Source organism: Zonotrichia albicollis, chromosome 5, assembly GCF_047830755.1.
Source record: "Zonotrichia albicollis isolate bZonAlb1 chromosome 5, bZonAlb1.hap1, whole genome shotgun sequence".
NCBI lineage: Eukaryota > Metazoa > Chordata > Aves > Passeriformes > Passerellidae > Zonotrichia > Zonotrichia albicollis.
In genome coordinates this window covers 53,250,455-53,274,810 of record NC_133823.1, presented here as the reverse complement: position 1 = coordinate 53,274,810, position 24,356 = coordinate 53,250,455, and the positions used below count along the sequence as shown (strand labels likewise).

Sequence of the window (24,356 nt, the reverse complement as noted above, 5' to 3'; positions counted from 1 at the left end):
ATGAATGTATAAAATAGAGGGGGATAGCTGAGGATCTATTTTACTTGCTAATATCCAGAAGTGATGAAAATGAATGGAGGTTCATTTTATTAAAAAAGAAATCCATAAACTTAGTAATTGTATTTTTGTTCTGCCAGCTTGCCTTGAAACAAATGAAAAATAAATACCAGACAGTGTCAGAAACTGGTGTTAACAACAGACTGTGTTTCAGATGCAATTGCCACCTAAACCTGAACAGCATTTCTGTTTTAAATTCTTTTGATAAAAATAAAACATAAATTATTTTTTGATAAAAATAAAAAGGATCTCTTTTGCTTCTGAATCACATATTGACTAGGTGTCCCTACAAGTATGGTTTTAGTTTGGTTTTGTTGAAGTGGGATGACTAAGGAGAGAATGAGTTGACGATACAAGGAGTGTAGCTGCATACATACATGGTACAGCTGATAGTTTGCTATGAGAATTAAGACTGCAGCTTGTGGTGGGTCTTGCTGGAGATTGTGGTGGGTACACCCAGAGATTGCACTGTGTCTTGGTTTGGAAAGACAGGAGTCGACTAAGGAAGGCAGGAGCCTCCCCTGAAATGGAGAATGTAAACCCTCCACACCCCTCCACATTGCTATAAATTTTAAATTAAGGGGCTCTCAGGCAAAAATATGGGAGCAGGAAATAACAGTTCTTTAATAGGGAAAAGGAAAAAAATAAAGGACAAAATAAAACAATGCAGTACACTAGAACAACACCGACAGAGTCAGAACCCAACCTGACACCCTGTGGGTCAGGGTGCTGGTGGCAGTCCAATTGGAAATGTGGCTGCAGTCCTCCTGAAGTATCAGGGGTGGTTCTGTTGGAGCAAGGGGGATCTGCAGAGAAGGACGTATTCTTCCTCTGAAGATTCCATGGAAGAAGAGACAGCTGCTGTTCCTCTGGGAAATCCAGTGGAGAAAAGCCAATGTGGATGTCTCAAAAACCTCTGGATTATATCTGGGTAGCAATGCTTGGCTCCTCCCTCTGGGCTGAGCATCTCACAATGAGATGTTAGATCTTATCAGTCATGCAGTGACATTCAATAGTCTGTTATCAGATGTTGCCTCCCGAGGGAGGAGTGATTGTGGTCACTCAAAGAGAGAGATAAGGCAAACTGCCCACTTGACAAAGGTAATCTGCCATACAGATGGTAATTGAGAACATCTTGCATTACAATCTTCAACACCCTGTCATCCTCACAGGTAGTTTTGAGAACATTTGCAGGGATGAGCTGCTGGACAGGCCCCTCCTGCCTGCAGGGCTGTTCTCAGGCAGCTTCCCAGAGAGAGCCCAGCTCTGGGTTAAGCCAGCCCTGGGATGAGCAGTGCCGGGGGGAGCCCAGGGCAGCAGGTCCCAGGCCAGGGATGTGTGCCCATGGTCACCAGCTGGGTGGTGGCAGAGCCAAGGCTGCCTCAGGGGCCTTCCTCGGCAGAAGTGGCTACTTACTCTCACAGTTTTATAAACTTTTGGTTTATAATTATTCCCGAAAGAAACAAGAAGTAGTGACACAAGAGTGAGACAACATTACAGCTGGGTAATGTAGTGAGAAAAGCACTGAGGGATGGCACAAAGAGAAATATTTTGAATGAAGAATCACTCTTGTTGGAGAGACATATCTTTCATGTGTAGAACCAGCCAAAGTCTTAAACATCTACACCTTTAATTTTGGACCATTAAGCTAATTTCCATTGGAAGGCTAATCAAATTAACATTTATTTTCCTCTCTCTATTTAGCTGCAGCTTTTCTTGTTTTGTTTTGTTTTGTTTTGTTTGTTTGTTTGATGTTTTGGAAGGGTTGTGGCTGGGAAAGAGAGAACTTGGCCTGATTTAAGATGTAAATGCAATTCTATCAATCTTCCCCTCTGCTAATGGTCTGCCTGGGCATTTTAAGGGCATATAGTGAAAAGGAAATTGTGACTGCTAAAGAAAAGCTACCCCCTGCTGTTCCTGTTCATATTTATTTCACAATCAGCCCATTGAAATGGTGTGATTCACACTCTGATGCTGTCGTTGTCTAGCTGGCAAAGTCACTGGAGAATTTAAAGTTTCCCAAGCTGAAAACTAGGCAAACTGCATTTGGGCAAAAAGCAATCTTATCAGCAATGAGAGTTAGTTATATCACTGCAATGATCTCTCTTGCTGAGAGCTGAGGCTACCCTTGCAAATGAGAAGCTCTCTTGAAATAAGCAGCTGTCTTCAAAAAACTGAGAACTGTTGCTTTTGAAATGTAAAGTGTCCTTCTGATATACATATATATAGAATACACAAGAGTGAAGTCACGCTAAAGTCTGCAGGGAAAATTTAAATGTTCATTGTTTCTCAAATAAATAGCCCAAAAAGGGTAAAAGCATGAGTGAGTGCGCAAGAGGGAAAGAGCATTCCCAATTCCCCAGTAATCTTGAGGAAATACTAAAGGAAAACCATGTCTGTTTATCTTAAATTATCCAGACTTAATGTACTCATCACCTTGTAACCAAGCAGCTTGTGTGAAATAATGACTTCCTGGTAACACAAAGACACACAGCTGAAGTTTTAATCTGTATTACTCACAATCTATCTTTGTGGCAAGTATAACCATACACCCTTCCACTGACCTAATGTCAACATTTAGGAGTCTGTATCAACATAAATGATCAGAAATAAAAAGCAGATAGCTAGAGACTGGATTAGTGGAAAGAATCAAATCCAATAACACTATGTGTTTGTCTATGAGATTTCACATAAAATTTCTACTGTAGTGCAAGAACTCATTATATGTTGACTATGGAGGATGTAAAAAAAAAGGTGCCAAGTTAATTACTACATACTTGCTCATTAATCATGGGATAAATGCTAGCCACTTGTTAGAATTGCCATGAAATAGGTGAATTTAATCTTAGGATGTGTCAGAGGAGTTACAGCCAGCAGGGACAAGGAGATATTGTTGTCAGTATAAATGCAGGGATCTGCTCATCAGGCATGTTGGCCACTTTTGGCCACCCATAGCTGTGGAGGATGAATTCAGGTTGTGTGGGGTGCAGAAAGAAACAGTGAGAACATTCAGTGTATGGGAAAGTTAGGACAACACATCCATATTTCCCTTCTACCTCTCTTTCCTTGTCACCCCAGTTACTCTTCCATCAGCTGGGTCCTTGCCCTGCTCTCCTGCCAAGGCCAGCTCTGAGCACTCCATGCCCATCAGAGCCTGCCTTGCTCACAATCCATTTTGCCATGACTGCTGCTGGGAATTCTGTAGTAGGGGATGGAAAGGGAGGTGTTCCTCAGCCCACTATGCACATACATCCCAGCCTCCCAAGGTCAGGCACACTGAGGCTGTAGAGCCCCGGCAAAGCTGGAACCCTGCTTCTGTGCCTTGGTGGCTGACCAGTAACTCTCACTATGTCTGAGGTGAGAATTGAAGCTGCAGAGGCACAACAGTCCATGGTTTTCTAGGAGAGAGCTCACAGCTGCCTGAAATAGAAGCTGGAGGCCTTGGAGTCCAGCCCAGAGAAGGACGTGACAATGCCCTGGCCAGAGGAGGACAGTTGTCCCACCTGCTCTGAATGGAGCATTTTCAGTGCTGTGCCAGCAGCGCTGTGCAGCTACAGGGTGCTCTCAGAAAGGCTGGTTCTGCTCCTGGGGAACATAAAAAGCACATGTACAGGCAGCAAAGCAGCTGCTACACACACAACATCAACCCGTTTTACTCATTAAATATAGGCTAACAAAAAAGATTGGCATCAACTTTGTTCACATCAAAAAGATACAGTTCCAATTCTCCCTACTGCATAATTTAGGTACATGAGCTTCTGTAATAATGCAATGGGCAGAGAATGACAGCATTGTCCACACCATTGTCTCTCTGACACCAAAGAGAAATGAAGCAAATGGAGTCAAAGAAACCAAACACATTCAGGAAAGTATCAAAGTGATCAAAGCAGACTCTTTGATTCTGCTTTACACACACTTTTCAAAGAAGTGTTACATTTCCAAACACACTCTGTCCGTTCTTGATGCCAATAAACCAGCTCTGTTTAGCTTTATGCTTTAACAGGAGTAGGAACAAAAAAACTCTTCGGTGAGCTGCATTTTCTAAGCCTTTCCATCAAATGTTGAACTTGCTAGGAAAAGGCTAAATGTATTTGTTGTTCTTTGAGGAAGCTGAACCTTCGTTGAGGGAGACCTGGTGTCAGGCCTGAGTAGCCTTATAGACAAATCAGCATTTGCAAGCAGAAGGAAAAGCTCTGAGCAGATTTTTGTTCATCTGTATTTAATACACCTCTTTGTTAGCAGACCAAGCCTCAGGGAAAAAAAAAAAAAAAAAAAGCCAAACTTACAAGGCACATAAGAGCATTTTGGAAAAGGTGTCTGACCATAGTCCTTTTATAGCTGGAAAATATTGATTATTTTTATTTATCTATCTCCCATTATTTTCCCAAAGACATAGACAAGGTTTCAAGGCACCTGATTTAAATGCACTGAAGGAAAATACTATTTTTTCAATGTTATCATTTGACCATTAATGATGTCAAGCATGACATTTTCTTATACCCTGGCAGGATGTACTCCATTTCTGTCTTTGTAAAATCAAATTTTCTCTCTGTGCTGCAGCGACCGTGAAGCCCAAGCTGCCCCCTGGGAGGTATTTTGTTTAGCTGTGTGGACACATTCCTCCAGGAAATATTGAAGCCAAACCACACACACACACACACACACACCCTCTATTAGAAGAATTCAAAGCTTGAAGAGAAAACAAACCAGTCCTGGGTCTGGAATCTGAACTTCAGCTCATGTTGAATTGTGTTTTCACATTCTTTGTTTTTACCAGCTGGGCTGTGGACCAGCATAGGCATTTTCTGAACACAGGCAACACTGTCCAAGGACAGCCCTGCATCCTCTGGTCGTGTCAGAGTGGGAAAAAGAAAAAGAAACAACATGGAAAAAATATTTGCATATCCAGCACTAACATGTTTCTGCCACGTGTGAGACAGACACAGAGAGTGGTGATTGTTGTCATGAGTCAGAGTTGGCTGCACTTGTGGTTCTGGAGGAGAATCATTCAAGTCAGGAGGTAAGAGAAGTCATATATGTATGTATGATTACTCTTTTTCATGCATTCTTCTCTTTTCACTCACCCAAGGCAGAGCTATGAGGAAAATCAAGTTTCATTTTATTCTTGAGTGGAGGCAGATGCTGGCATCCACCTTGGCAGCTGGTGTCAGGAACTGGACAACTGATACAGTAACTTGATTAAAACTATCAGGGTCTCACCCTCACTTAGAACTTGGCTTCAGCCCTGAAACAGAGCAACTGTTAGGCCAGAGCCTCTCTGAAATTCTATTATATTCTAGGGCTTTAATTTTTGGTTTATTTAACTCACTCTCTCACGTGCTATTAATTGAATTTTATTTATCAAGATTTTTATTATTTAACTTTTTTTTTTTTTTTTTTTTTTTTTTTTGGGTAGATTCTGATCACAGGAACTAAAGTCACCAGGGATTTTTGGGCTGCTTGTATGTGGTTCAGATGACCAAGAATGAGGACAAACCATGAGGTGTGCTTGTCCTGCCAGACCCAGGCAAAGTCCCAGAGGATCACAGCCCCTCATGGCACTGAGTTCAAGGACTCTCTCTCCTGGGGCTCCCATCATTACAGCTTCCCCAAGTGCAGCAGTGGAAGAGTCAGAAGCTGCATGGTTCTGCCTTAGGTGAACAAAGGCTAAGTAAGAGATGCCAGATGCTGCAGTGATACAGAAAAAAAACTCCACTCATGGTGAAAACGTCACAAGCTCTGGAATGGATGTTGCAGCTTCTTTTACTAAAAATCACTGCTAGATTGGCATAAAGTTTTTATAAGTATTTTGGGCAGTGTTGAACACACCATCATTTAGTAGCAAATGAGTTTATTAGAATTCTATAAGTAATTAGAAAGCAGATACTTAAAAACTAGGATAAGACTAATGAGGATGTTTTTTCCCCTTCAAATTATTCTGGTGCTTAAGGTAACATGAAACAGTAGATGTGACAACTATATTCTTAGAAGAAATACAAAATAACTTTGGGTTAGGCTGCTGACATTTAGAGATCCTTGGCACAGAATTGGTGTATAAATTCCTTGAATTCCCAGTGCAATCCCTGAAAGACCTTCAGCTGTGTTAGAGACCAGCATCAGATGCTGACCTTTTTTTCAAAGAGAGCACTGATTAAAAGATGATGGTGTTCTTCTTGGGACACAGCTCAAGGTTCACAGGCTGCTGGTGAATTCAGTAAGGGCACCCTCTGACTTAAAACTGTGTGCATGTGTGTGCCAAGAGCATAAAAAACACCCAGAAAAAGTTATGGACAAAGACTTGTGTACAACTACCTCCTCAAGTGAGGAATGCTTAGGTGGACTCTGTGCCGGAGCTTTTAATGCATAATGCAGAATCTTCTTTAATAAATCCTTCTGAAGCATCGGTGCCTTAGGGACTATAATGATTTCTCACTTTTTTTTTTTTTGTTTATGCATGCTTCTTAAAAAAATTCCTTTTGCCTGTTGGCTCACAGCCTCCAGTGAGGGAATGAAATCTGCTGTTAGTGTAACTAGAGAATATCTGAAGCACAGAATAAGAAGACACTACATGTCATTATCTACTACACTGCTGAGGGTTGGAGACCAATTTCCAGATGACATATGCTGTTAGCATTGCTGTATGGATTACAGCTTAGGGGGCAAAGCCATAGATCAGGACTCCCACTGAGCTAGAAGCTGTGTAAACATGTGGTGAAAAGATGATCCCTGGGTCACAGAACTTTGCTGCAACCTCTGCACACGTCTGTGTTTAACCTACTGCCATTTTTCTCCACAAGTTGTTTCCCTACAGTCCATTAGTAACAATGTATTTTCTTGTCTGGCAATTGCATGCTGGATTAGCATTTGTTTCATGAAATCAATACATGAAAAATGTCTGTGTTAATATGGTGGATTTCTCACTGTTGTGTCTACAGGCATCAATGAATCATTCCCTCTTGAGGTAGCACACTGAGAAGGTTCTCCAATTTCTCTCCCTTCCAAGAGCACACACATCCATCTGAAAAAGTCTGTAACTGATTTGGGGGTTTTGTGTACATGGGATTTTCAGACTGGCCAGCTCCTCCTCCAACAGTTCTCCCTAGAAGAAGAAATGCTGCTTTTGGAGTTTATTTCATCTGGCAATATTTGGGATGAATAGCACATTGACTATGTCAGTCTTTGTAAATAGTTTCTTCTGTTTGGGTTTAAACCCAAAAAGCAAACTCTTCCTTTGTGCTAGCACATCACAGAGCAGAGAGCTTTCACAGCACCAAGAACTTGGCTGTCCTGCTCCAGCTTGTGTATTCAGCTTCAGAAAGCCTCAGCTCAATTCCTGTCATTTTAATGTCCATAATTCTCTAATGGAGGCTCATTTGGCACTGGACAGAGGAGTCCAGTGCCAGCCACTGGGCTGTGTGTGCCCTGTGCTTGAGAGTTGTTTGCTTCTCTCTGGTGGCTTCAATCTCGGTGACGCTGAGGGCTGAAAATGAAGTATTGTGAGCTGGTGTCTGTCTGGGAGTGAGGATGAAAACCCTGAGGGCATGGGAAGTGGGAGGGCACAGAATGAACCATGGACAAGCAATCATGGTGGTAAATGACCAGCGAGTTCTGCACTGAATAAAGCAAGAGAATAAACACAAGTTGTGTGTTCAAGCAAGCATGAGCTGTGTGTTCAATGCTGCCTAAAAATAATTTCTGGTCTTTTTGGCAAGAAAGTAAATGTTTTCACAAAATATAGGAAGAAAACACACATTCAGATGAGTTTCAAGGATATACAATGCCACTGGCTTGGAATGTATCTATTCACTAGCTGAACATACCACACCTCTTTAGGTACAAGTAGCATGTAAATCAAAACCAAGAAATAAATTCACAGATTGTTTCACCATATTTCACTCCAACTTTTACAAATTTTCCTCTTTTTCTTTCCTGTGTAATATTCAATTTCAAAAGCAGCTTTTAAAGAACGTTTAAAAGTTGGGTTACTGAATGCTTGAGTAACTACACACACATAGAGTCCACACACTAGAATAGATATTTCTGGAGACTCATTTTTCCCTTGGTCAGTGCTGTATAGGAGGTGTAGTCTGACTCCTCTGCACATACTATCTTCTAAACAGTCCTGTAATTCTTAAGAAAATAAGATGTTTTCTGGTCTATTAATTTTCAGTGATCAACTGAAACCAAATTGCTTTGAAACGAGCAAGAGCACATATTTACTCCCACATTGCTGCCATGCCCACGATCAGCATGAGCTGGGGTGTTTGGCCCCTAGCATTCTCATCCCATTCCTGGGAGATGACTCACAAGAACCTGCCTGGATTTCTGGAAAATCCTCATTAGTGAGCCCACTCTCAAATACTTTCTCCTGGAACAAGCTCCAGCACCCTGTGTGAGAAAAGGTCACTTTTGGGCTCATAGCAGGAACAGTTAATAACAACAAACTTCACCACCACCATGATTTTACATCAACATTTTCCTTTCTGTGTTTTTTATCCCCCTCCAAGGGCTGTTGGTTGGTCTATTGAAGATTCCTGTAATTTTAGCAGTAAGGCACAGCAGGCTCCTTTCAATCAATAGCAGCAGCGTCACAGCAAGAAACAGTAACACGTTTCCCTCCAAGCAAGCACACTCTGACTTCATTCAGGCACACAAATGTGCTCCAAATCACAAAATCCCAGCCTAGCAAGACAAAGGCTACAAACAGAGTTGAAACAAAACACATAAACAAGACAAAACATTTTCCTTCTGCAGAAAAAGAACCCAAATATTTGCACTTTGCCTACCTGCAGAAGCTTCTGTTCCTTCCGGTGGTCTTGCTGCAGTTTCTCCTCTCCAGGCTGAGGGGTAAAGCCCTTTGCAGGGCGAACATCACACCTTGGCCAGAAAAAATCTCATGCTTTTCTGGAGACATGAGGTGACTCCTGCTTTTGGGAACTGTGTTACCAAATGAAACAATTTTCACAAGCTGCCTTCAGTGACACCAATCAGATTTTGGCTTCAGAGTAATGGAAGCAGTGGCCATGATTTCTTCAGCTTCTTTAATTATCAGTTCACCATTTGCATCACTATTTTAGGCTCATTTTCCATCTTGAAGATGCAGTGGGGCCTTCCTTATGGAAAATACACACAAAGGCAGAAGGATGGATGGGGCAGGTGGCAGTCACTGCTGAGCATCGACGTTTGTAACTCTGCTCACAAATGTTTGTTCAGAAGCAGAAGAGACAAACACCTTTATATGCACATAAAAAAAGGATCCTTCTGGAAGCTAGATCCATTCTTAAGGTTCTAACAGGAATGATAATTGTCATAAATGTCACAATTCCCACAAATGTACTCTAAAGCTATTTTAAAACATCCTTAAAGGGAGGTAAAAATAATAAAACTCATATAAGAACCACATATTGTGTCACCAGTTGTAGAAAATTTTGTGTATTTGTTACTGCACTATTTCCTCTCTCTATTCCCTTTCATGAAAGAGTCCAGGAAGATAAAAAAGAATATAGAAAGATGTAAAATAAACAGGCTTGAAGGGTGAAGAGCGCTGAAGGTTACAGTAGGTCTGAAAGGCCTTAAAATCTAGACCAAGTTGTCATAAATCTCATTTTTGTATCAGGACAGGAGAAATTGGATCTCCATTCAGTGTTGGTTGTCTTTTTTCTCTTCTTTCCTGAGTGATGGTGTCCAGAAAAGTCAGAAAAACATCAGACATATAAAATGCCACTGTAATAGACCTATACCTATTGAAAAGTTTAAATAATTTTAAATTATAAAATTATTTGTAAGGCATAAAAAGGCTAAAATTAAGCTATTTTAAAAGCATAATTTTACTGTAAATTTAACCTTTGACAGAAGTTTCTTTCCTGAATTTAACTATGCCATCACACAGATTTTTTTCAGAGGAAAACAGTGCTATAATATCTGAATAAAATAGACATGCAGAATAATAAGGAACGTCTTCACACTATAAGGACTCACAACTGCATCAAATCGATGGCATCTACAGAGCTGCATATACTTGGAATCCTAGAAGACCCCAGAGAGCATGAGCTGAGCAAATTTTCCCCTTCTGCCCTGACTAGTCTGTGTAGAAAGAGCTCCTTCCCCTTGCTAACCAAGCATGACTGAACCAAACTGGGTGTCCAATTCTACATTAACAAGAAAAAAATTGTGGCAGTGAATGTGTGTTATCCTGCAGGATTCCCCCAGAAGCCAAACTCATTTCTCACAGCTGACTGGCTGCCAGGGACAGCTGATGTGTCTGCCTGTGGTCTGCTCATCCCCTGCACCCATGCATGGTTCTGAGGACTCTAAATAGGCTGCCTCTCCTGGTACTTTTGCACATTTTTCTCCTTCAATCATTGTTTGAATGTAAATTGAGATAAGCTGGAGTGCAACAGGGAAGTAAATGCTGTTGTGACTGTACATAACAAAAGAGCTTTATTCACCACTATTTTCCATAAGATGCTTTTCACATTATTTTCCTTTTTTTAGAGTAAGAATGAAGAAAGAAAGAATAGATTAACTCTGCAATTGGTCTGATGTATTGCTTCATGTTCATGATAATGACAGAAACATTGGGAGTGGGGGTTTGGAAGGGCCCAGGGAGGCAAAACAGTAATGAAACAGGGGCTATAACATTTAGAGGCCTGGAATTGTCTTCTCTATCTATATTAGCAGTCAGATCAGTGCTGTTGGACCAGATCTGGAGTGGGAAAGGTTGGTGCTGAGGCTGTAATATCCATACTGTATGTGTGTTTTGGGGTTCATTTGCATGACCTCCCTTCTGGTGCCCAGTACCATCAGGCTGCACAGGCTGCACTCCTGCAAGGCACCTTCTGGGTCTGGTGCCCCACAAAGGAATCCAGGCTTGGACTGACTCAGCTGTGAGGTTTGCTTGAAAAGTGCACTCCTGTGTCAAACCAAACCAGCAATGTCAATGCATCCAGTGCTGGGGGACAAAAATGCATGTGGTCACAGTCCTAGGGACATGTTTGTCCAGGACATCTGCAGCAGTTTCACTTGAGGGGAATACTAGGGCTGAGAAGACAAACACACATTCCATGAAAGATTTATTAGTCTCATTATTTTCATTGAACTAATGCATGACTGGGGGGTAAAGGAGCTTAGTGGGTTCATGGATGTATATTTTAGAGGGATTGGAGATGACTTTGCCTCTATAACAAGGTTCTGACAGAGAGCTGGGCTCTTGTGTTAATTGGATATTATTCCAGTAAATGTAATAGCAATGAGCAGCAAAATGCTTTCCCATGCTTATGTGTGACCAAAGGTAAATTACAAGGTGTCAATACATAATTCCTGCTATTATTTATAAGGTGCAATTGCATAGCTCTAACTTTCCAAACCTATGTAGTTCTCAAGCACCACTGAGCCTCACTTGCACAGCACACTTAAGCCTATCCCTCCTACTCTGCCTCTTCCACAATCCCATTGCACAGATTAGAGTCTTGTGTGCATGTACTGAATGTACATGCAGCAAATCTCTTTATGAGACAAGGGAAAAGAGAGATTTGATTAAATCTGAAGCAGAGTAAAGCAAACAATTCAGAGGAAAATACAGATATCTTTCTTGGGACTACTGTGTTGTTCTTCAGCTTTTTGTCCTGAAAATTATCAGCAAGTATTTATTTTCTACCCTCTAAGCATTTAAAGTAGTGCAAAATAATAAAATTGCTAATTGCAAGAACACTTATAAAATCTTAGATTCTCATTTATTTTTTCAGCAGATGTGAAAACCTTTAAATTTTGTTCACTTGCTCTGTAAATTATAATGTGATTTTTCCCCTCCCTGCTGCAAACTTGAACAATTCATGAATGCATCTATCTAGGCTTTACTCTGACACATTTTAGCAAATGGAATGGGTTATTCAGCAACTAATGTTTTCCTTTATTTTATACATCCAATTATTTTGATAACAGTTCATCCAGGTGCCACTTTTCTGAACAGTTGATTTTTCTTTTCCATTTCTCAGCTACCTGTGTTCAAAACCATCATGGTTCCTCAACTTGCATGGTTTTATCTTGTGAATTCAGCAGGGGACTTCAGTTTTCAAATAGCAATCTTTTATTTTCTTATCTCTGAGATGAGAATACACGTCTTGAGCAGCTTTGGATTTTTATGTCCAAATTAAAAAACAAAGCAACACAAAACCTAAATGAGAAGGTGTAGCTACACTCCTGAGAAGAAAAGAAACAAGAGGTGTAAGTCATCCTGGCATGCCTATTTAAGTGTTTTGCTTTAATAGCCCAAATGTAATAGCTCTAAAAGAGCAGCCTCTTAACTATTCTTCTAAGTAGGGGCTCTTCATCACTTGAGCTACTTTATGAGTTCTTGAAAGACACAGTGCAGGCTAGGAAAGATTGGGAAGTCTATAATTTTCCATCAATCAATGCCGCTGATAAATTACTAGTCACAAGAAAGGACTTGACAAAACACAACAGGACAAGTTATTAATGGAGAATCCCCAGTGCTCCTGATACAGCTACATTACACGAAGAGAGGAAGGGAGAAATCGTTAAGCAATAAAGCTTATTAAACAGCTGAGATTGAGAGGAGCATAAAGCACACAGGGCTGGTGCAGGCTGTGAGGGAGAAGGGCTGAGCTGTTACAGGGCAATGGCAGCACTGCTGAGCAGCAGAACAGCAGAGCAGCCTGCCCTGGGAAGCACAGATCCAGTGTGACCTCCTTTGGGATACCCAGCTGTGGGGAGGGGCAGGAGCTGTGTTAGGTGCTGGAACCAGTTTGTCTCTCTAAAGCAAGGAAAGGAGCTCCAGACGTTTTCATTTGCCCCTTCCTTAGGTTGCAAAAAGCCTACTTCAAAAATATACTGTGTACATGAAAGCACCTTGTGAACAGACAAAGAAGAGTGTAGTGGTCACAGAGCATGAGCACTGGAACAGGGGGATCCCAAGTCACAGTTTCATGCCCAAGCTGAATATGCTGAAGTACATGGTGTTGCAGTAAGTAGATCAGAGCCTGTGGTGTCCCAAGTCTTTTGTCCTACACCTCTTTGGACAACTTCAGAAGGCATAGAAAAATTCCTTTTTAACATCCCAAACACAAAACCAAAGGCCGTGACCAAAACTTGTAGAGGCAGAAGATATTTTGTCCATGCTTCCTGTTCATGTTCCTGCATGGAATAAAGACCAACCTCTTGACTTTTTTGTTATACTTTTTTTTGATCTTACATAACTTGACTCTGTTCCACCACAGCTGTTTCAGACCAGAGTATTATCAGGGATCTTAAGACGACAACCACACACAATCCTGCAGAGAGATGACACCAAGTTTCTCACCTTCCAGCTGTACCATTGGGGTTTATTTTCTCACACCCTGGACTCCAAAACTTCAGCCATATCAAGGAAGGTACTTAGGAAAATCTCTCACAAGTTTTCCATGCTCTTTCTGTGCTGAGGGAAATAAATAGCGCATACCACATTGAATTCCAGAGAAAACAGGTAAAAGCTGCAAAGGAACAAAATGCTCTCTATTTTAAAGTGATTTCTGCTACATACTGCAGTGAAAATTGCTTAGGATTTATCAATCTGAGATTCAGTGTAAGAGTGTCAAATCACAAAATGGGCATAATGGACCTGATCAGGCTGTGACTGAAGCCAATTACAAAACCACAGCTCAAAAGTGATATGTCCAAACTGGGACCAGCAATTCTGGACCTGTAATTACTTTTGATCTTAGATTCTGGTAACCATTTTCTTTTCACTCCTTGAAGAGGCACAGGAAGCTGACTTTCTTACTTTAGACAATCAGCTTCTGATGGACTCCAGTGGGTTGGAGACTCCTTTAAGATAGCCAGTGCTGGAATGGTGTTTGCTGCGCAAGCAGGCAATTTAATCTTATTTGAATACTTGGCTGGCATCCCACTATTGTACAGATAAAGTATATATGACAAATAAGACTAGAACTTAACTAGAAGCCCAGCCCTAAACCTACTGTTATTAAGACCCCAGTGCATTTGATATAGTACAAAACTGACTTCCCCCTCTTAACCTGTTTAGGATCTGTACAAACAAATTTTTCCAGTTTTTCTCTAATATATAGCTTACTCAGGTGTTCTTGTTCTTCTTGTCCTTTATGTCCTTTTAAAGGTGGTAAATTTTTCCTATGGTTTCCTAAGCTTACCTGTGACTAATCATTTTCTTTTTCTCCTGAAAGAAGGCTGAAGATACAGCAGGTCTGAGTAAATGGTCACTGTTGTGGTGTTGTGTTCACACTGATGAAATGAAAATGCAGGATCTGGCTGACAGATCCTTAGTGAAATCTGTCAGCCTTCCTGTAAAATGGATGGTGGGAAAAGCAACACTCACATTCTAACCATGAGATTTGGTTGTTCAGGGCTTGTCCATGAATTTATTCCATACTCCATTATCTTGGCAATAGATGCTTGTAGCCTCGCACAAATCCATGCCTGGTCACCCATACTGGGATTAGTCCAAAAGTCTGTTATGCTTTAAACTGGTGGGACTGTTTGGGGAATAGAGATGGGACTGCTGGGGAAGGAGCAGTTAGGAGAGCAGGTTGTGAAGCCAAACTAAGCCACTCTTTCCCAGCATTGTCTTAATCTTGGAAAAGTAAAGGAAACTTTGGTCTGTGCTTGGATCCTTTGTTGGACACTTTGATCTGACCTATGCTTCAACTTATACTCTGTCTGTCACATGGATATGCCAGACAATGCCAGTTAGACTCACTGCTTTTCACAGTAAATCTCAATAAAACTCCAAGGGTTTAACACTATTTTGATAGAGTCTTAGGAGAAACGGTTTTCTCCAAAATCATCAGGAGTGAAATAGGAGTCAGTCAATTTGCAGAGTCTCTGGCCTTTCTTGGGAACAGCAAGCACTTGTGCCTGATGAGAGAATAGAAGACTGTCAGACTGTACTTCAGGTTCTTGCTTGGTTCTTTAGCAAACACTCCCAATGCATAAGTTCTCTAAAACAAAAATAAATATGAGCAGAGGCCATGCTCTGAGAGCAAACCACAGAAAGACAAAGTTTTTCTTCTGATTTCAGCATGTTCTGCCTTTTAGCGCATCCTACTGATCTGAAAGGGGTCAGAGGAGAGTATATGTGCTTTGGAAACAGGGTTTGAGCAGATTTACCACTGCTTCAGCTGACATAGTGAACAGCCAAAGTGAGCTTACTGCAGTCCTGTGCAAAGTTTAGAAAAGAAAAGGAATAGAATAGAATAGAATAGAATAGAATAGAATAGAATAGAATAGAATAGAATAGAATAGGTGACCCTACTGGTTTCCAAAAAGGGGACTTTATAACCCATCATATTTCCTTTTAAAGTAGTCATAATCATAAAGTCAAAAGATGCTATTTTAATATCTTCTTTGTTAACTGCAGGATAGTATTCAAACACAAAAATGTCAGCGTAAACAGTCTGCAATTTAAAAATATTAGCATATCAACAAGGTGTGCTGTGAAATCAAGAATTGTAAGGTCACCCTCACCCCGTAAGTCTCATTAGAAGCATTTTAATACAAAAGCTGTAATCATAGAATTACTGGCTTTAAACCACTGAATTCCCTGAGGGAACTTTTATAATGCAAAGGATTGCAATCATATTTGATTTTCTTTATAGCTAACGCTGCATGGAGATCTGAAAAAATCACTGTTAATCTAAGCCAGACAACATAGGACTTAAATGAAAATGTAAAACAATACCTCAAAATGATGTTCATGCTGATTGCAGGAGGAAGGGGGAAAGAAAAGAGAGGGAAGAAAAGATCTCTATTTGACTGTCCTTTTTCCTTGCTGTGTTTTCTGCATAGGCTATGCAGCAGATACCTGCTAAAAATAAAATGTGTTTTTAAGCTTAGAACTTTGTTTATCTCAAGCAAAACCTGACTGTCTTTTCAGTGAAAGGATAAGCATGAGAAGTTTGATTTGGTTTTGGTCTTGCAAGACTTAGAAACTGATTTTAGCTTAGAAATCTCTGTCCCAGAAGAGCAAACATTTAATTGTTCTGAGAATTCTCAGGCTTCAGAGAGCTGTACTGATATGCATGATGTTATGATAAAGAATTTCAGACTTATTTCTGGTTTACAAAAGCAATTGGAAAAACATATGAGTAATTGTTCTTCAAGAGTTGTTGCTAAATTTGAAGCAGACGCAATGGAATTCAGATTGTTCTGAGTATTTTTAAGAAAAAAGATGCTGGAGTTATGCCTCTGTGCAGAGTTTAGCATGCATTCAGGGTTGCAAAGGACAAAGGGGAACCCAGGACCATGTGAATAAGCAGCCCATGTGTCCAAGGCTGGACATTACTCATGTCAAAGGCACTGGAAACTGCCACTGGTTTCCTTGAGGCTGGGCTGGGCTCTGAGCACACATCCAAGCTTAGCACCATTGGACACCATTATGAACAACTTCTGATTTACTTGCAGAAACACTGACGCTCCCAGAAAGATGATGAGTATCATACAAACACATCTTAGTTCAGAGCACAGACACTGATGCAAAGAATACATTACATTGCCTTCAGAACAGCAAACCCAACAATTCTTGTCAGATCATCTTTTTTTTTTTTTTTGTCTGTTTCAACAGAAAATTACTGTGAAGGATAATGTCTGGCACTACTCAAGTACAAGCATTATAGAGGAATATAATGTTATCAATTAAAAATAATGTCTCATCAATACTTTATTACTAAATGTTAATTTTTCGCATTTCATGTGAACACAGAATGACATTTGTCTTAACCTCCTAGCTATACTGATGTTTAAACATAAACCATTAATTTTGCACAAATCAAGGGCAGATTTATTGCAAAGCTACAAAGGAGTCAAAATGACCCACCAGTCTATTTGGAGTGACTAATTAATGGATAGATACAACTCATTGTTCTGTTAATTGTTAGAATTGCTTTGGTTCATGATGGGCCTTGTCATATGAAATCAAGAAAGTAATCTCAGGAAACTTGTTAGACTTATGGTCTATGTGAAGGAAGTCAGGCACAAAAAAGAAATGGAACAACTCTTGGAGGCAGTTTTGAGTAGTTTTCAATGAATTTGTATTTTCTGCATGCAGTGGGATACCAAACTGCTCCTGCTCATCCCTCATATCTATGTTCTATGGATGAACTTCTCCTGTGTAAAATGATCAGCCTGGGGGCAAACCAGTTCCTCACGTTACCTGGAAGGCCACTTTGAAACACTTCCACGTGAACTGAAGCAGTTAGATTGACTGGATGTAAGCCCTTAGCTCAGGCAGAAGGTAACTCTTGTCAGCTGAAACCTAAGTGCAGTCCTCCTTGTTCCTTTTCCTGCCAAAGAAAATGGATTAACATCAAGTACCACGTTGGTTAGGTAACCCAAAAGAGAGCAGAAGCTCTGTGATTTCTGAATATTTTTGCTGTCTTCTGGCTGAAGGAACACAAACTCAGTAATATGACGTTATTTCTGCTCCTGACTGGATGACTAAATCTTTGAATGAGTGAGAAATAAACAAAAGAATGACAAAGAGTAAGTCATGCTTTCCAGACTCCATTTTAGAAGAATAATCACTGGTCAAAGTTTTGAAAACTTCCCTATTTTGCAAATGTTTTCACATGAAAGTAATGATAACCCAAATAATTTAAGTAAAGGACGTCAGCAGGTGATATAATCTGTCCATGTCTACTTATGGAAAAAATATCACCATGTCTGAATTTATCCATTTTCTGGGTTTGTAGAGGCTGTAAGCTCTGAGTTCTCAGCCACACAGCTCAGGATCTTACCACTTCATTTAAGTCTAATCAGCCTTTCCCAGAGAGGTTACAGCAGCATTACATAGGGTTCAAAGACAGGTCATGAGAGTAACTATGGCAGGTAAAGAGACTGAAAGTTCTTCTGCTTTGTAGTATTTGCTCCTGGGCTTTTCTAAACAGCTATACTGAAAGAAGGGTGATAAATACTATAGGAGAGTGGTAAAGCCTTTCTGCCTCTATATGGAAATACATATACCCTGTTTCTGCCTTCTATTCCTTCTCCCTCTTCTCCCCATGTAACAGTGAAGAAGCAAAAATGCAACTTTCATTTGATTTTTTTTTTCTGTCTGCAGGTTTCCTCTGGAGCAACTGCAAAGGCTTTGACCTGGATACAGTATTAATATAGATATTTAATTTTTTTACCTGTTTCCCTTTGGAGGAAGCGCTGAACACAATTGTTTCTACTTCACTCAGAGGATGCTAACGGTAGAATTTTTGTAAGGGAGTGATACAGCTATTTCTGTCTATAAATATCAACAGCAAGCCTAGAAAGCTCTCATTGTTTGCTACATGGCAGGTGATCCGTGTAATCCCTTTCCAGTGCTGGCAGTTTTAGCTAATGCACTTTTAGAGAGGAGAGATTTCCAGACACACACGTGTACACATTTACATGGACACATATTTACCCTGTCCATCTCCACACACACATGTTTAGGCATGTACATGGACACATATTTACCCATGTCCACCTCCATCTCACACACATGTGTATGCATGCACACATATTTACCCTGTCCATCTCCACACATACACACACACATACACGTGTATACATGCACATATATTTAACATATTTACCCTGTCCATCTCCACACACACACATGTGCATACATGACACATATTTACCGTGTCCATCTCTGTACACACACGTGCACACACACACATTCACCCTGTCCCTCTGCACACTCGCTCACACACATACGTGCATACACACACGCATTGACTGTCCCTGTCCACACTCACACACACGTGCATATACACATACATTCACCCTGTCCCTCTCCACACACACACACATTCACCTGTCCCTCTGCACACTCGCTCACACACACACTCTCTCACACTCACACTCATACACATTCATTCACCTGTCCCTCTCCACACACACACAAGTTTACACTCACATACATTCACCTGTCTCTCCACACACACACGTTTACACTCACACATATTCACCTGTCCCTCTCCACACACACACGCACACGTTTACACTCACACACATTCACCCTGTCCCTCTGCACACTCACGCACACACACACACGTTTACACTCACACATTCACCTGTCCCTCTCCACACACACACGCTTACACTCACACACATTCACCCTGTCCCTCTCCACACACACACACATGTTTACACTCACACACATTCACCTGTCCCTCTGCACGCTCACTCACACACATACACACACACACACGTTTACACTCACACACATTCACCTGTCCCTTTCCACAAACACACACGTTTACACTCACACACATTCACCTGTCCCTCTCCACAAACACACTCACACACATTCACCTGTCTCTCTGTCGTCCCCCCCGCCCCGCAGGAGCAGCTCCCTCCCGGCGCCCTCAGCCGCCCCGGCTCGGGGCTGCCCGGCGCGGCCGGCAGGTGGCGCTGCGGGGCCGGGCTGCCCGCGCCGCCCCGCCCGCGCTCCCGGGGCCGCCCCGCCCGGGGAACGGGAGAACGGGGGAACGGGCTGGAGCGGGAGGGAAAGGAGCAGCTCCCTTTGGTTCTTTTTGCCGCTTTGTAAACTCAGCGAACTTCGGTCTGCCGGCCGCGTCCCTCCGGGCTGCCGGCGATGAACGCCCCCTCCCAGTCGGGAGGCAAAGCAAAAACCATCTGGAGCCCGGGCAATGCTCGCCCTCCCGCCTCTGCCGCGCCTCGGGAGCGATGGCCCCCGTGCTGCCAGCGCGGCCGGGCGGCAGGGGCGGCTCTGCACCCACTGCCCATCAGACACCGCCGCCGGGGGCCGGGCAGGGCAGGGCAGGGCGCGGGGCCGGGGCAGGAGCGGGCACTCCGCGCTCCCCAGTCTAGGTCTGGGAGGAGGGAAAGCGGAGGAGGGAGGATCCGCGAGGATCCAGGTAGATCCAGCTTTTACCGCTTACCAAAAGCCACCGGCAGCAGGACCTCCGCCTCCTCCTCCCTCCCCCTCCATCCCTCCCTCCTCCCCTAACTCCGTCCCTCCCTCCCTCCCCTGCCCCTCCGCGATGAGAGAAGGGCCAAGTCGGTCTCTGCCAGGCAGCAGCGGTCTCTGCCAGGGGCAGACGGATCGCGTCCATGTCGCAGGGTGACTGCTAGCCCTGCGGAGCTCCCCCGGCCGGGCCGGGCCGGGCGGGCCGGGCGGGCAGGCGGCGGGCGGGCAGTGCCCCGCTCGGGGGGATGCTGGCGGCGGGGGATGCGGAGCCGGCCGCGGAATAACATGGGGGGCGGCCACTCCCACAGGGCGCCCGTCTTCGACGAGAATGAGGACGGTGAGTGAGGAGCTGTCCGCGGTACCAAGCCGCTCCTCTCCCCGCGCCGCGGCGTCTCCGGGCGGCTCCGGCCCCGCTCCGTGCGGGAGCCGCGGGCGCGGAGCCTCCCCGGGCTGCGGGTGCGGGTGCGCTGCCCGCCTTTGTCCTGCCGTCCGCACCGGCAGAGCGGGAGGCTCGCGTCTAGCACATCGCCAGCCGGGCTTTAAGCACATGGCAGGTAGCTTCGAACCCGCGCTTATGAATGGGCATCGCGTGTGAGATGGATGCCCACGCTTTTGGTTTTGTTTATAGTTGTCGCTTTGCCCACCTGCCTGTTATAAATGGTGATGTCTCTCGTACTCTATACTTATTCCATCACCTTTACTTTCTGAAACTTTTTTTTAGCGTGTTCTATTACTACGAGGTTCTAGTCCCTACCTAGATAATGTGTCATAAGAAAGTATATCTTGTAAAGTTTGTGGGAGGCAATGGAAAAGTTTGCCTAAAATGTGGTGTTTCTTTGCTCTTTATGCATTTCAGTGTAATTTTCCAATGTAGACTGTATTTAATTAGAATTATGTGAATGCATTTCAGTTAAAATAATTTCGGGTCTTGAAGCAGAGAGAACACAGCACTCTTAGAGAGCAGATATTTGTATATTAATGTAGAAATATTTTTAATGTTACTTATGGGATGGATGTTGCTGCCTATCTAGGCAATGGGTGCCTAATTTGGAGGAACTTCCCCAGAAGTTCCCAATATATTTTGTTAAGAAGATTGTGCCTTAATAGACTCATATTGTTTTGGCTTCCTGGGTTTTATAACAAGTCAAAAACACGTATGTTTTGCCCTGTATGTTCAGGGCACATGGAGATACTCGTATTGTTTTCCTAGTAGGGGGGAAATGCCCTAAACGCATGTAGAGTGCTTGAAAGGGTGACTACATCTTGCATTTAAGATGAGATTACCATTTCCTATTCCTCAGCAAAGCATGGTGAGGTGTGGTTTACAACATTCCATTGTTTGTGTGGGGAGTGGGACAGATCGTGTGCAATTTGTGTGTTGTGGAGCCATAGCTGCCATTTCCTTGTACTGATAGAAAATTTCAGACCTTTACCATAAGTCATGCTGCGCAAACATGGGAAGGAGCCCCCCTCACCTCCCCCCAGGCAAAGTCTCAACCATGCTCAGTTGGGGCTGCAAACCTTGAGGAAACTTGCTGAGAAATACTCCAGAGTGAAAGCATGAAAAGTTAATCTTGTCCAGACACCCTAAGGTAAAAAGATACCCACACTCCTGCCTTTGAAGACTTCTAATTGGACTCTGAGTTAGCAGTTTCCATGAACTATTACCAAGTTTATTTTTTTCCCCATGCTACAAAACTGTGGTCAGTTTTTGAACAAAATCAACAAAGTTCAATAGTAAATTATTGCAGAAAAGCCTTCAAGGCACTTAGTTCTCTTTCTATCCAGAAAGCATTTTTGCAATGCAGCCATTATTAACAGCTAATAAAAAAAGAGCACATTAAATATTTATGGATTTCAATTAGGCCATTATTTATTCTTTGCATGGTTTTCTTTTGTTCTGAGGTGGTTTTCCCCATTATGAATGTTGCTAACATAATCTTCTAGTCCTCTTAATATATTTTGCTTGGCACAACCATCTAGTTCAGAAGAGTCCGTTGCTCTTGAAACAATAACCAATTTCCAATAGTACTTTCAAAATATTATTCAGGATGGCATTTTCCCATGTACCTAAACAATATGGGAAAATATCTCCTGTTTGAAATTGTATCTAACAGGATTTAATGCAAAATGAAGCTGTTTTTTCTTATTCCCACTAGTAGCTATAAAAGTCACCATTTCCCACAATATTGGACTCAACATATATTAATAATAAAAAAAAGGTAATGAAAAGTATAATAAGAAAAAGTGGATTTGTTTCTTGAAATGGTGTAATTGCTCAAGAAGAACAATCAATTCATAGAGAACTGAATAAGTAAGTTGTGTATGAATAGGAAGTTGTAGGAATATTATAAACTAATCTATTTAGTGTATTGTGTATAATGTCACAGCTGCCTCTTAAAATTATAAAAATGAACAGTAAAAAAGTATTGCCATTTTATATCCATGCATGTTTATGATGAGCATAGAATAAAACATGAATTTTGGAAGTAGAGGTTTAAAACCATTTATCATCACTCTGGAAATCATAGAAAAAAGTTACTTACTCAGTGTATTAGTTAATAAATAAATATATGAAATTAATGTATGCAGAGCACCCAGGCGCTGCCTTACAAGCTTATGGGGTTTCTGTTTCAGAGTTACCTCCTGCTTTCTGATGAGAACAGTTATTGAGCCTCTGAGCAGATCTAAAACCTGTAAGCTGAATGTAGACTCCCCTCCACGTTCAGAATAATAGAAAAAATATTCTGGAGAACCAGAAGCCTGAACTTCATGCTGTTAGTTCCCAGTTATTAGAGCCAGTACAACACATCATTATCATACACTAATCTTTTTAAAAGCAGTGATGCATACAATTTTTACCAGCTACATTAGTTCTCTGTGTTCCATTCTTATTAGAAAGATCTTCCAGAACTTCACTTTTTGAATGGTCAGAAGTATCTGTTTGCGTGACTAGGTTCCTTCACCTACTTACAAAATTTGTGTTGAATTCAAGTTTTGTTGGTTTAAAATGCTCTCCCCCTCCAGGATTATTCTGGGGCTTTGATAGACAGCAAAAATATCCCCTCTCACTCTTTGATTTGCAGGGAAACCTTTTCTAATTTTCTATTATTTCTACTGCTTTCTCATTTCCTATGTCCTGCATCTGTCTGCATTTGAACCTGTCTTGGTTTCACACAGATAACCCAAATTATACACAGAATTGTAGCTGAGTTTTCCCCAGGTCCATGTGTTGGAAAGAATACATCCTGTTCTCTACTGGAAGTAAGTTCTAGCACAGTCTATAATTACATGTGCCCTTTCCATGTGGGACATACCATGTGAAGAGTTCTGTCACCCTGGGGTCAGTGCCCTCTCAGTAACTTCCACTGATGAACTCCAATCCACATTAGAAGATTTTGGTGTTCATTTTGTTTGTACATGGCCTTTTGCAGGACTGAATTTTGGTCCACTTCTATTATTCATAGTCTCAAAGATGATCACTTCTTTCCTTGCAACACTCTGATGCTTTTTAATACAATGTTTTAAATTATGACCACTATCAAGACCACTAAACACTTTGTGTGAGTATTCAGCTGAATCATATCCAGACTTAATCTGCTTTGCTTTTAACCCCTGCCAGCCTCATATTTCCCTTTTCTAAATAATATTTTTCCTTTGTTACTTCCATGGTTTAACCCAAGCAGCAACTCACTCAGCCCCACACAGCCACTTGCTCACTCCCCAGGTGGGATGAGGGAGAGGATCAGAGGGAAAAAAGTTACATGGGTTGATATAAAGACAGTTTAATAGGGACAGCAAAAGCTGTGCACCCAAACAGTGCAAAACAAGGAATTTATTCCTGCTTCCCAGGGGCAGGCAGTGCTCAGCCATAGCCAGGAGAGCACGGGTGATGGTGACTTGGGAAGACAAATGGCATCACACTGAATGTTTCCCCCTTCCTTCATCATCCAACTTTACATACAGAGCACGAAGCCATAGGGATGAGGTGTGGGATTTGGTGTGGGATATCCCTGGGTCAGCTGTCCTGGCTGTGTCCCCTCCCAGCCCCTTGTGCACCCCCAGCCTCCTCTCTGCTGGGGTGGGATGCTGGACAGGAAAGGCCTTGGCTCTGTGGAAGGGCTGCTCAGCAATAGCTAAAATATCCCTGAGCTACCAGCTCTGCTTCCAGCACAAACCCCAAACACAGCCCCACACTAGCAGCTCTGAAGGAAATTAACTTTATTCCAGCCAAAACCAGCACAGCTCCCCACCTTGCCTTTTGTCAGTTTATCCTGACCTTATTCAGCTTTGCTTATACCTTCTTACGTGTCATTCCACAGAAACTGAGAAAAATTAAATTTAAGCCAACTCTACCATCTACAAA

At 42.2% G+C, this 24,356-nt stretch overlaps 1 protein-coding gene and 1 long non-coding RNA gene across 5 annotated transcripts in view; one reads left to right on the top strand and one right to left on the bottom strand.

Annotated features, from left to right (window-relative positions):
- Positions 1 to 679: 679 nt before the first annotated feature.
- On the bottom strand, positions 680 to 19,987 carry LOC141729185 (uncharacterized). The gene is made up of 7 exons (XR_012580498.1): positions 18,213 to 19,987; positions 17,237 to 17,366; positions 15,767 to 15,892; positions 14,220 to 14,943; positions 13,376 to 13,489; positions 8,844 to 9,727; positions 680 to 4,306 (listed from the first exon to the last, which is right to left on the bottom strand). It is a non-coding gene; the product is annotated as an uncharacterized LOC141729185 (long non-coding RNA).
- STK32B (serine/threonine kinase 32B) overlaps positions 19,695 to 24,356 on the top strand; it is a 163,349-nt gene continuing 158,687 nt past the window's right edge. The window contains exon 1 of one of the 4 annotated variants that reach the window (XM_074541751.1): positions 19,695 to 19,937. In XM_074541751.1, coding sequence (XP_074397852.1) covers positions 19,710 to 19,937 — 228 coding nt within the window. In that variant the 5' untranslated portion in view covers positions 19,695 to 19,709. Of the gene's footprint in view, positions 19,938 to 19,988; positions 20,328 to 24,356 lie in introns of those variants that run through there. The other 3 variants (XM_074541750.1, XM_074541752.1, XM_005485748.4) reach the window with 3 other exon arrangements.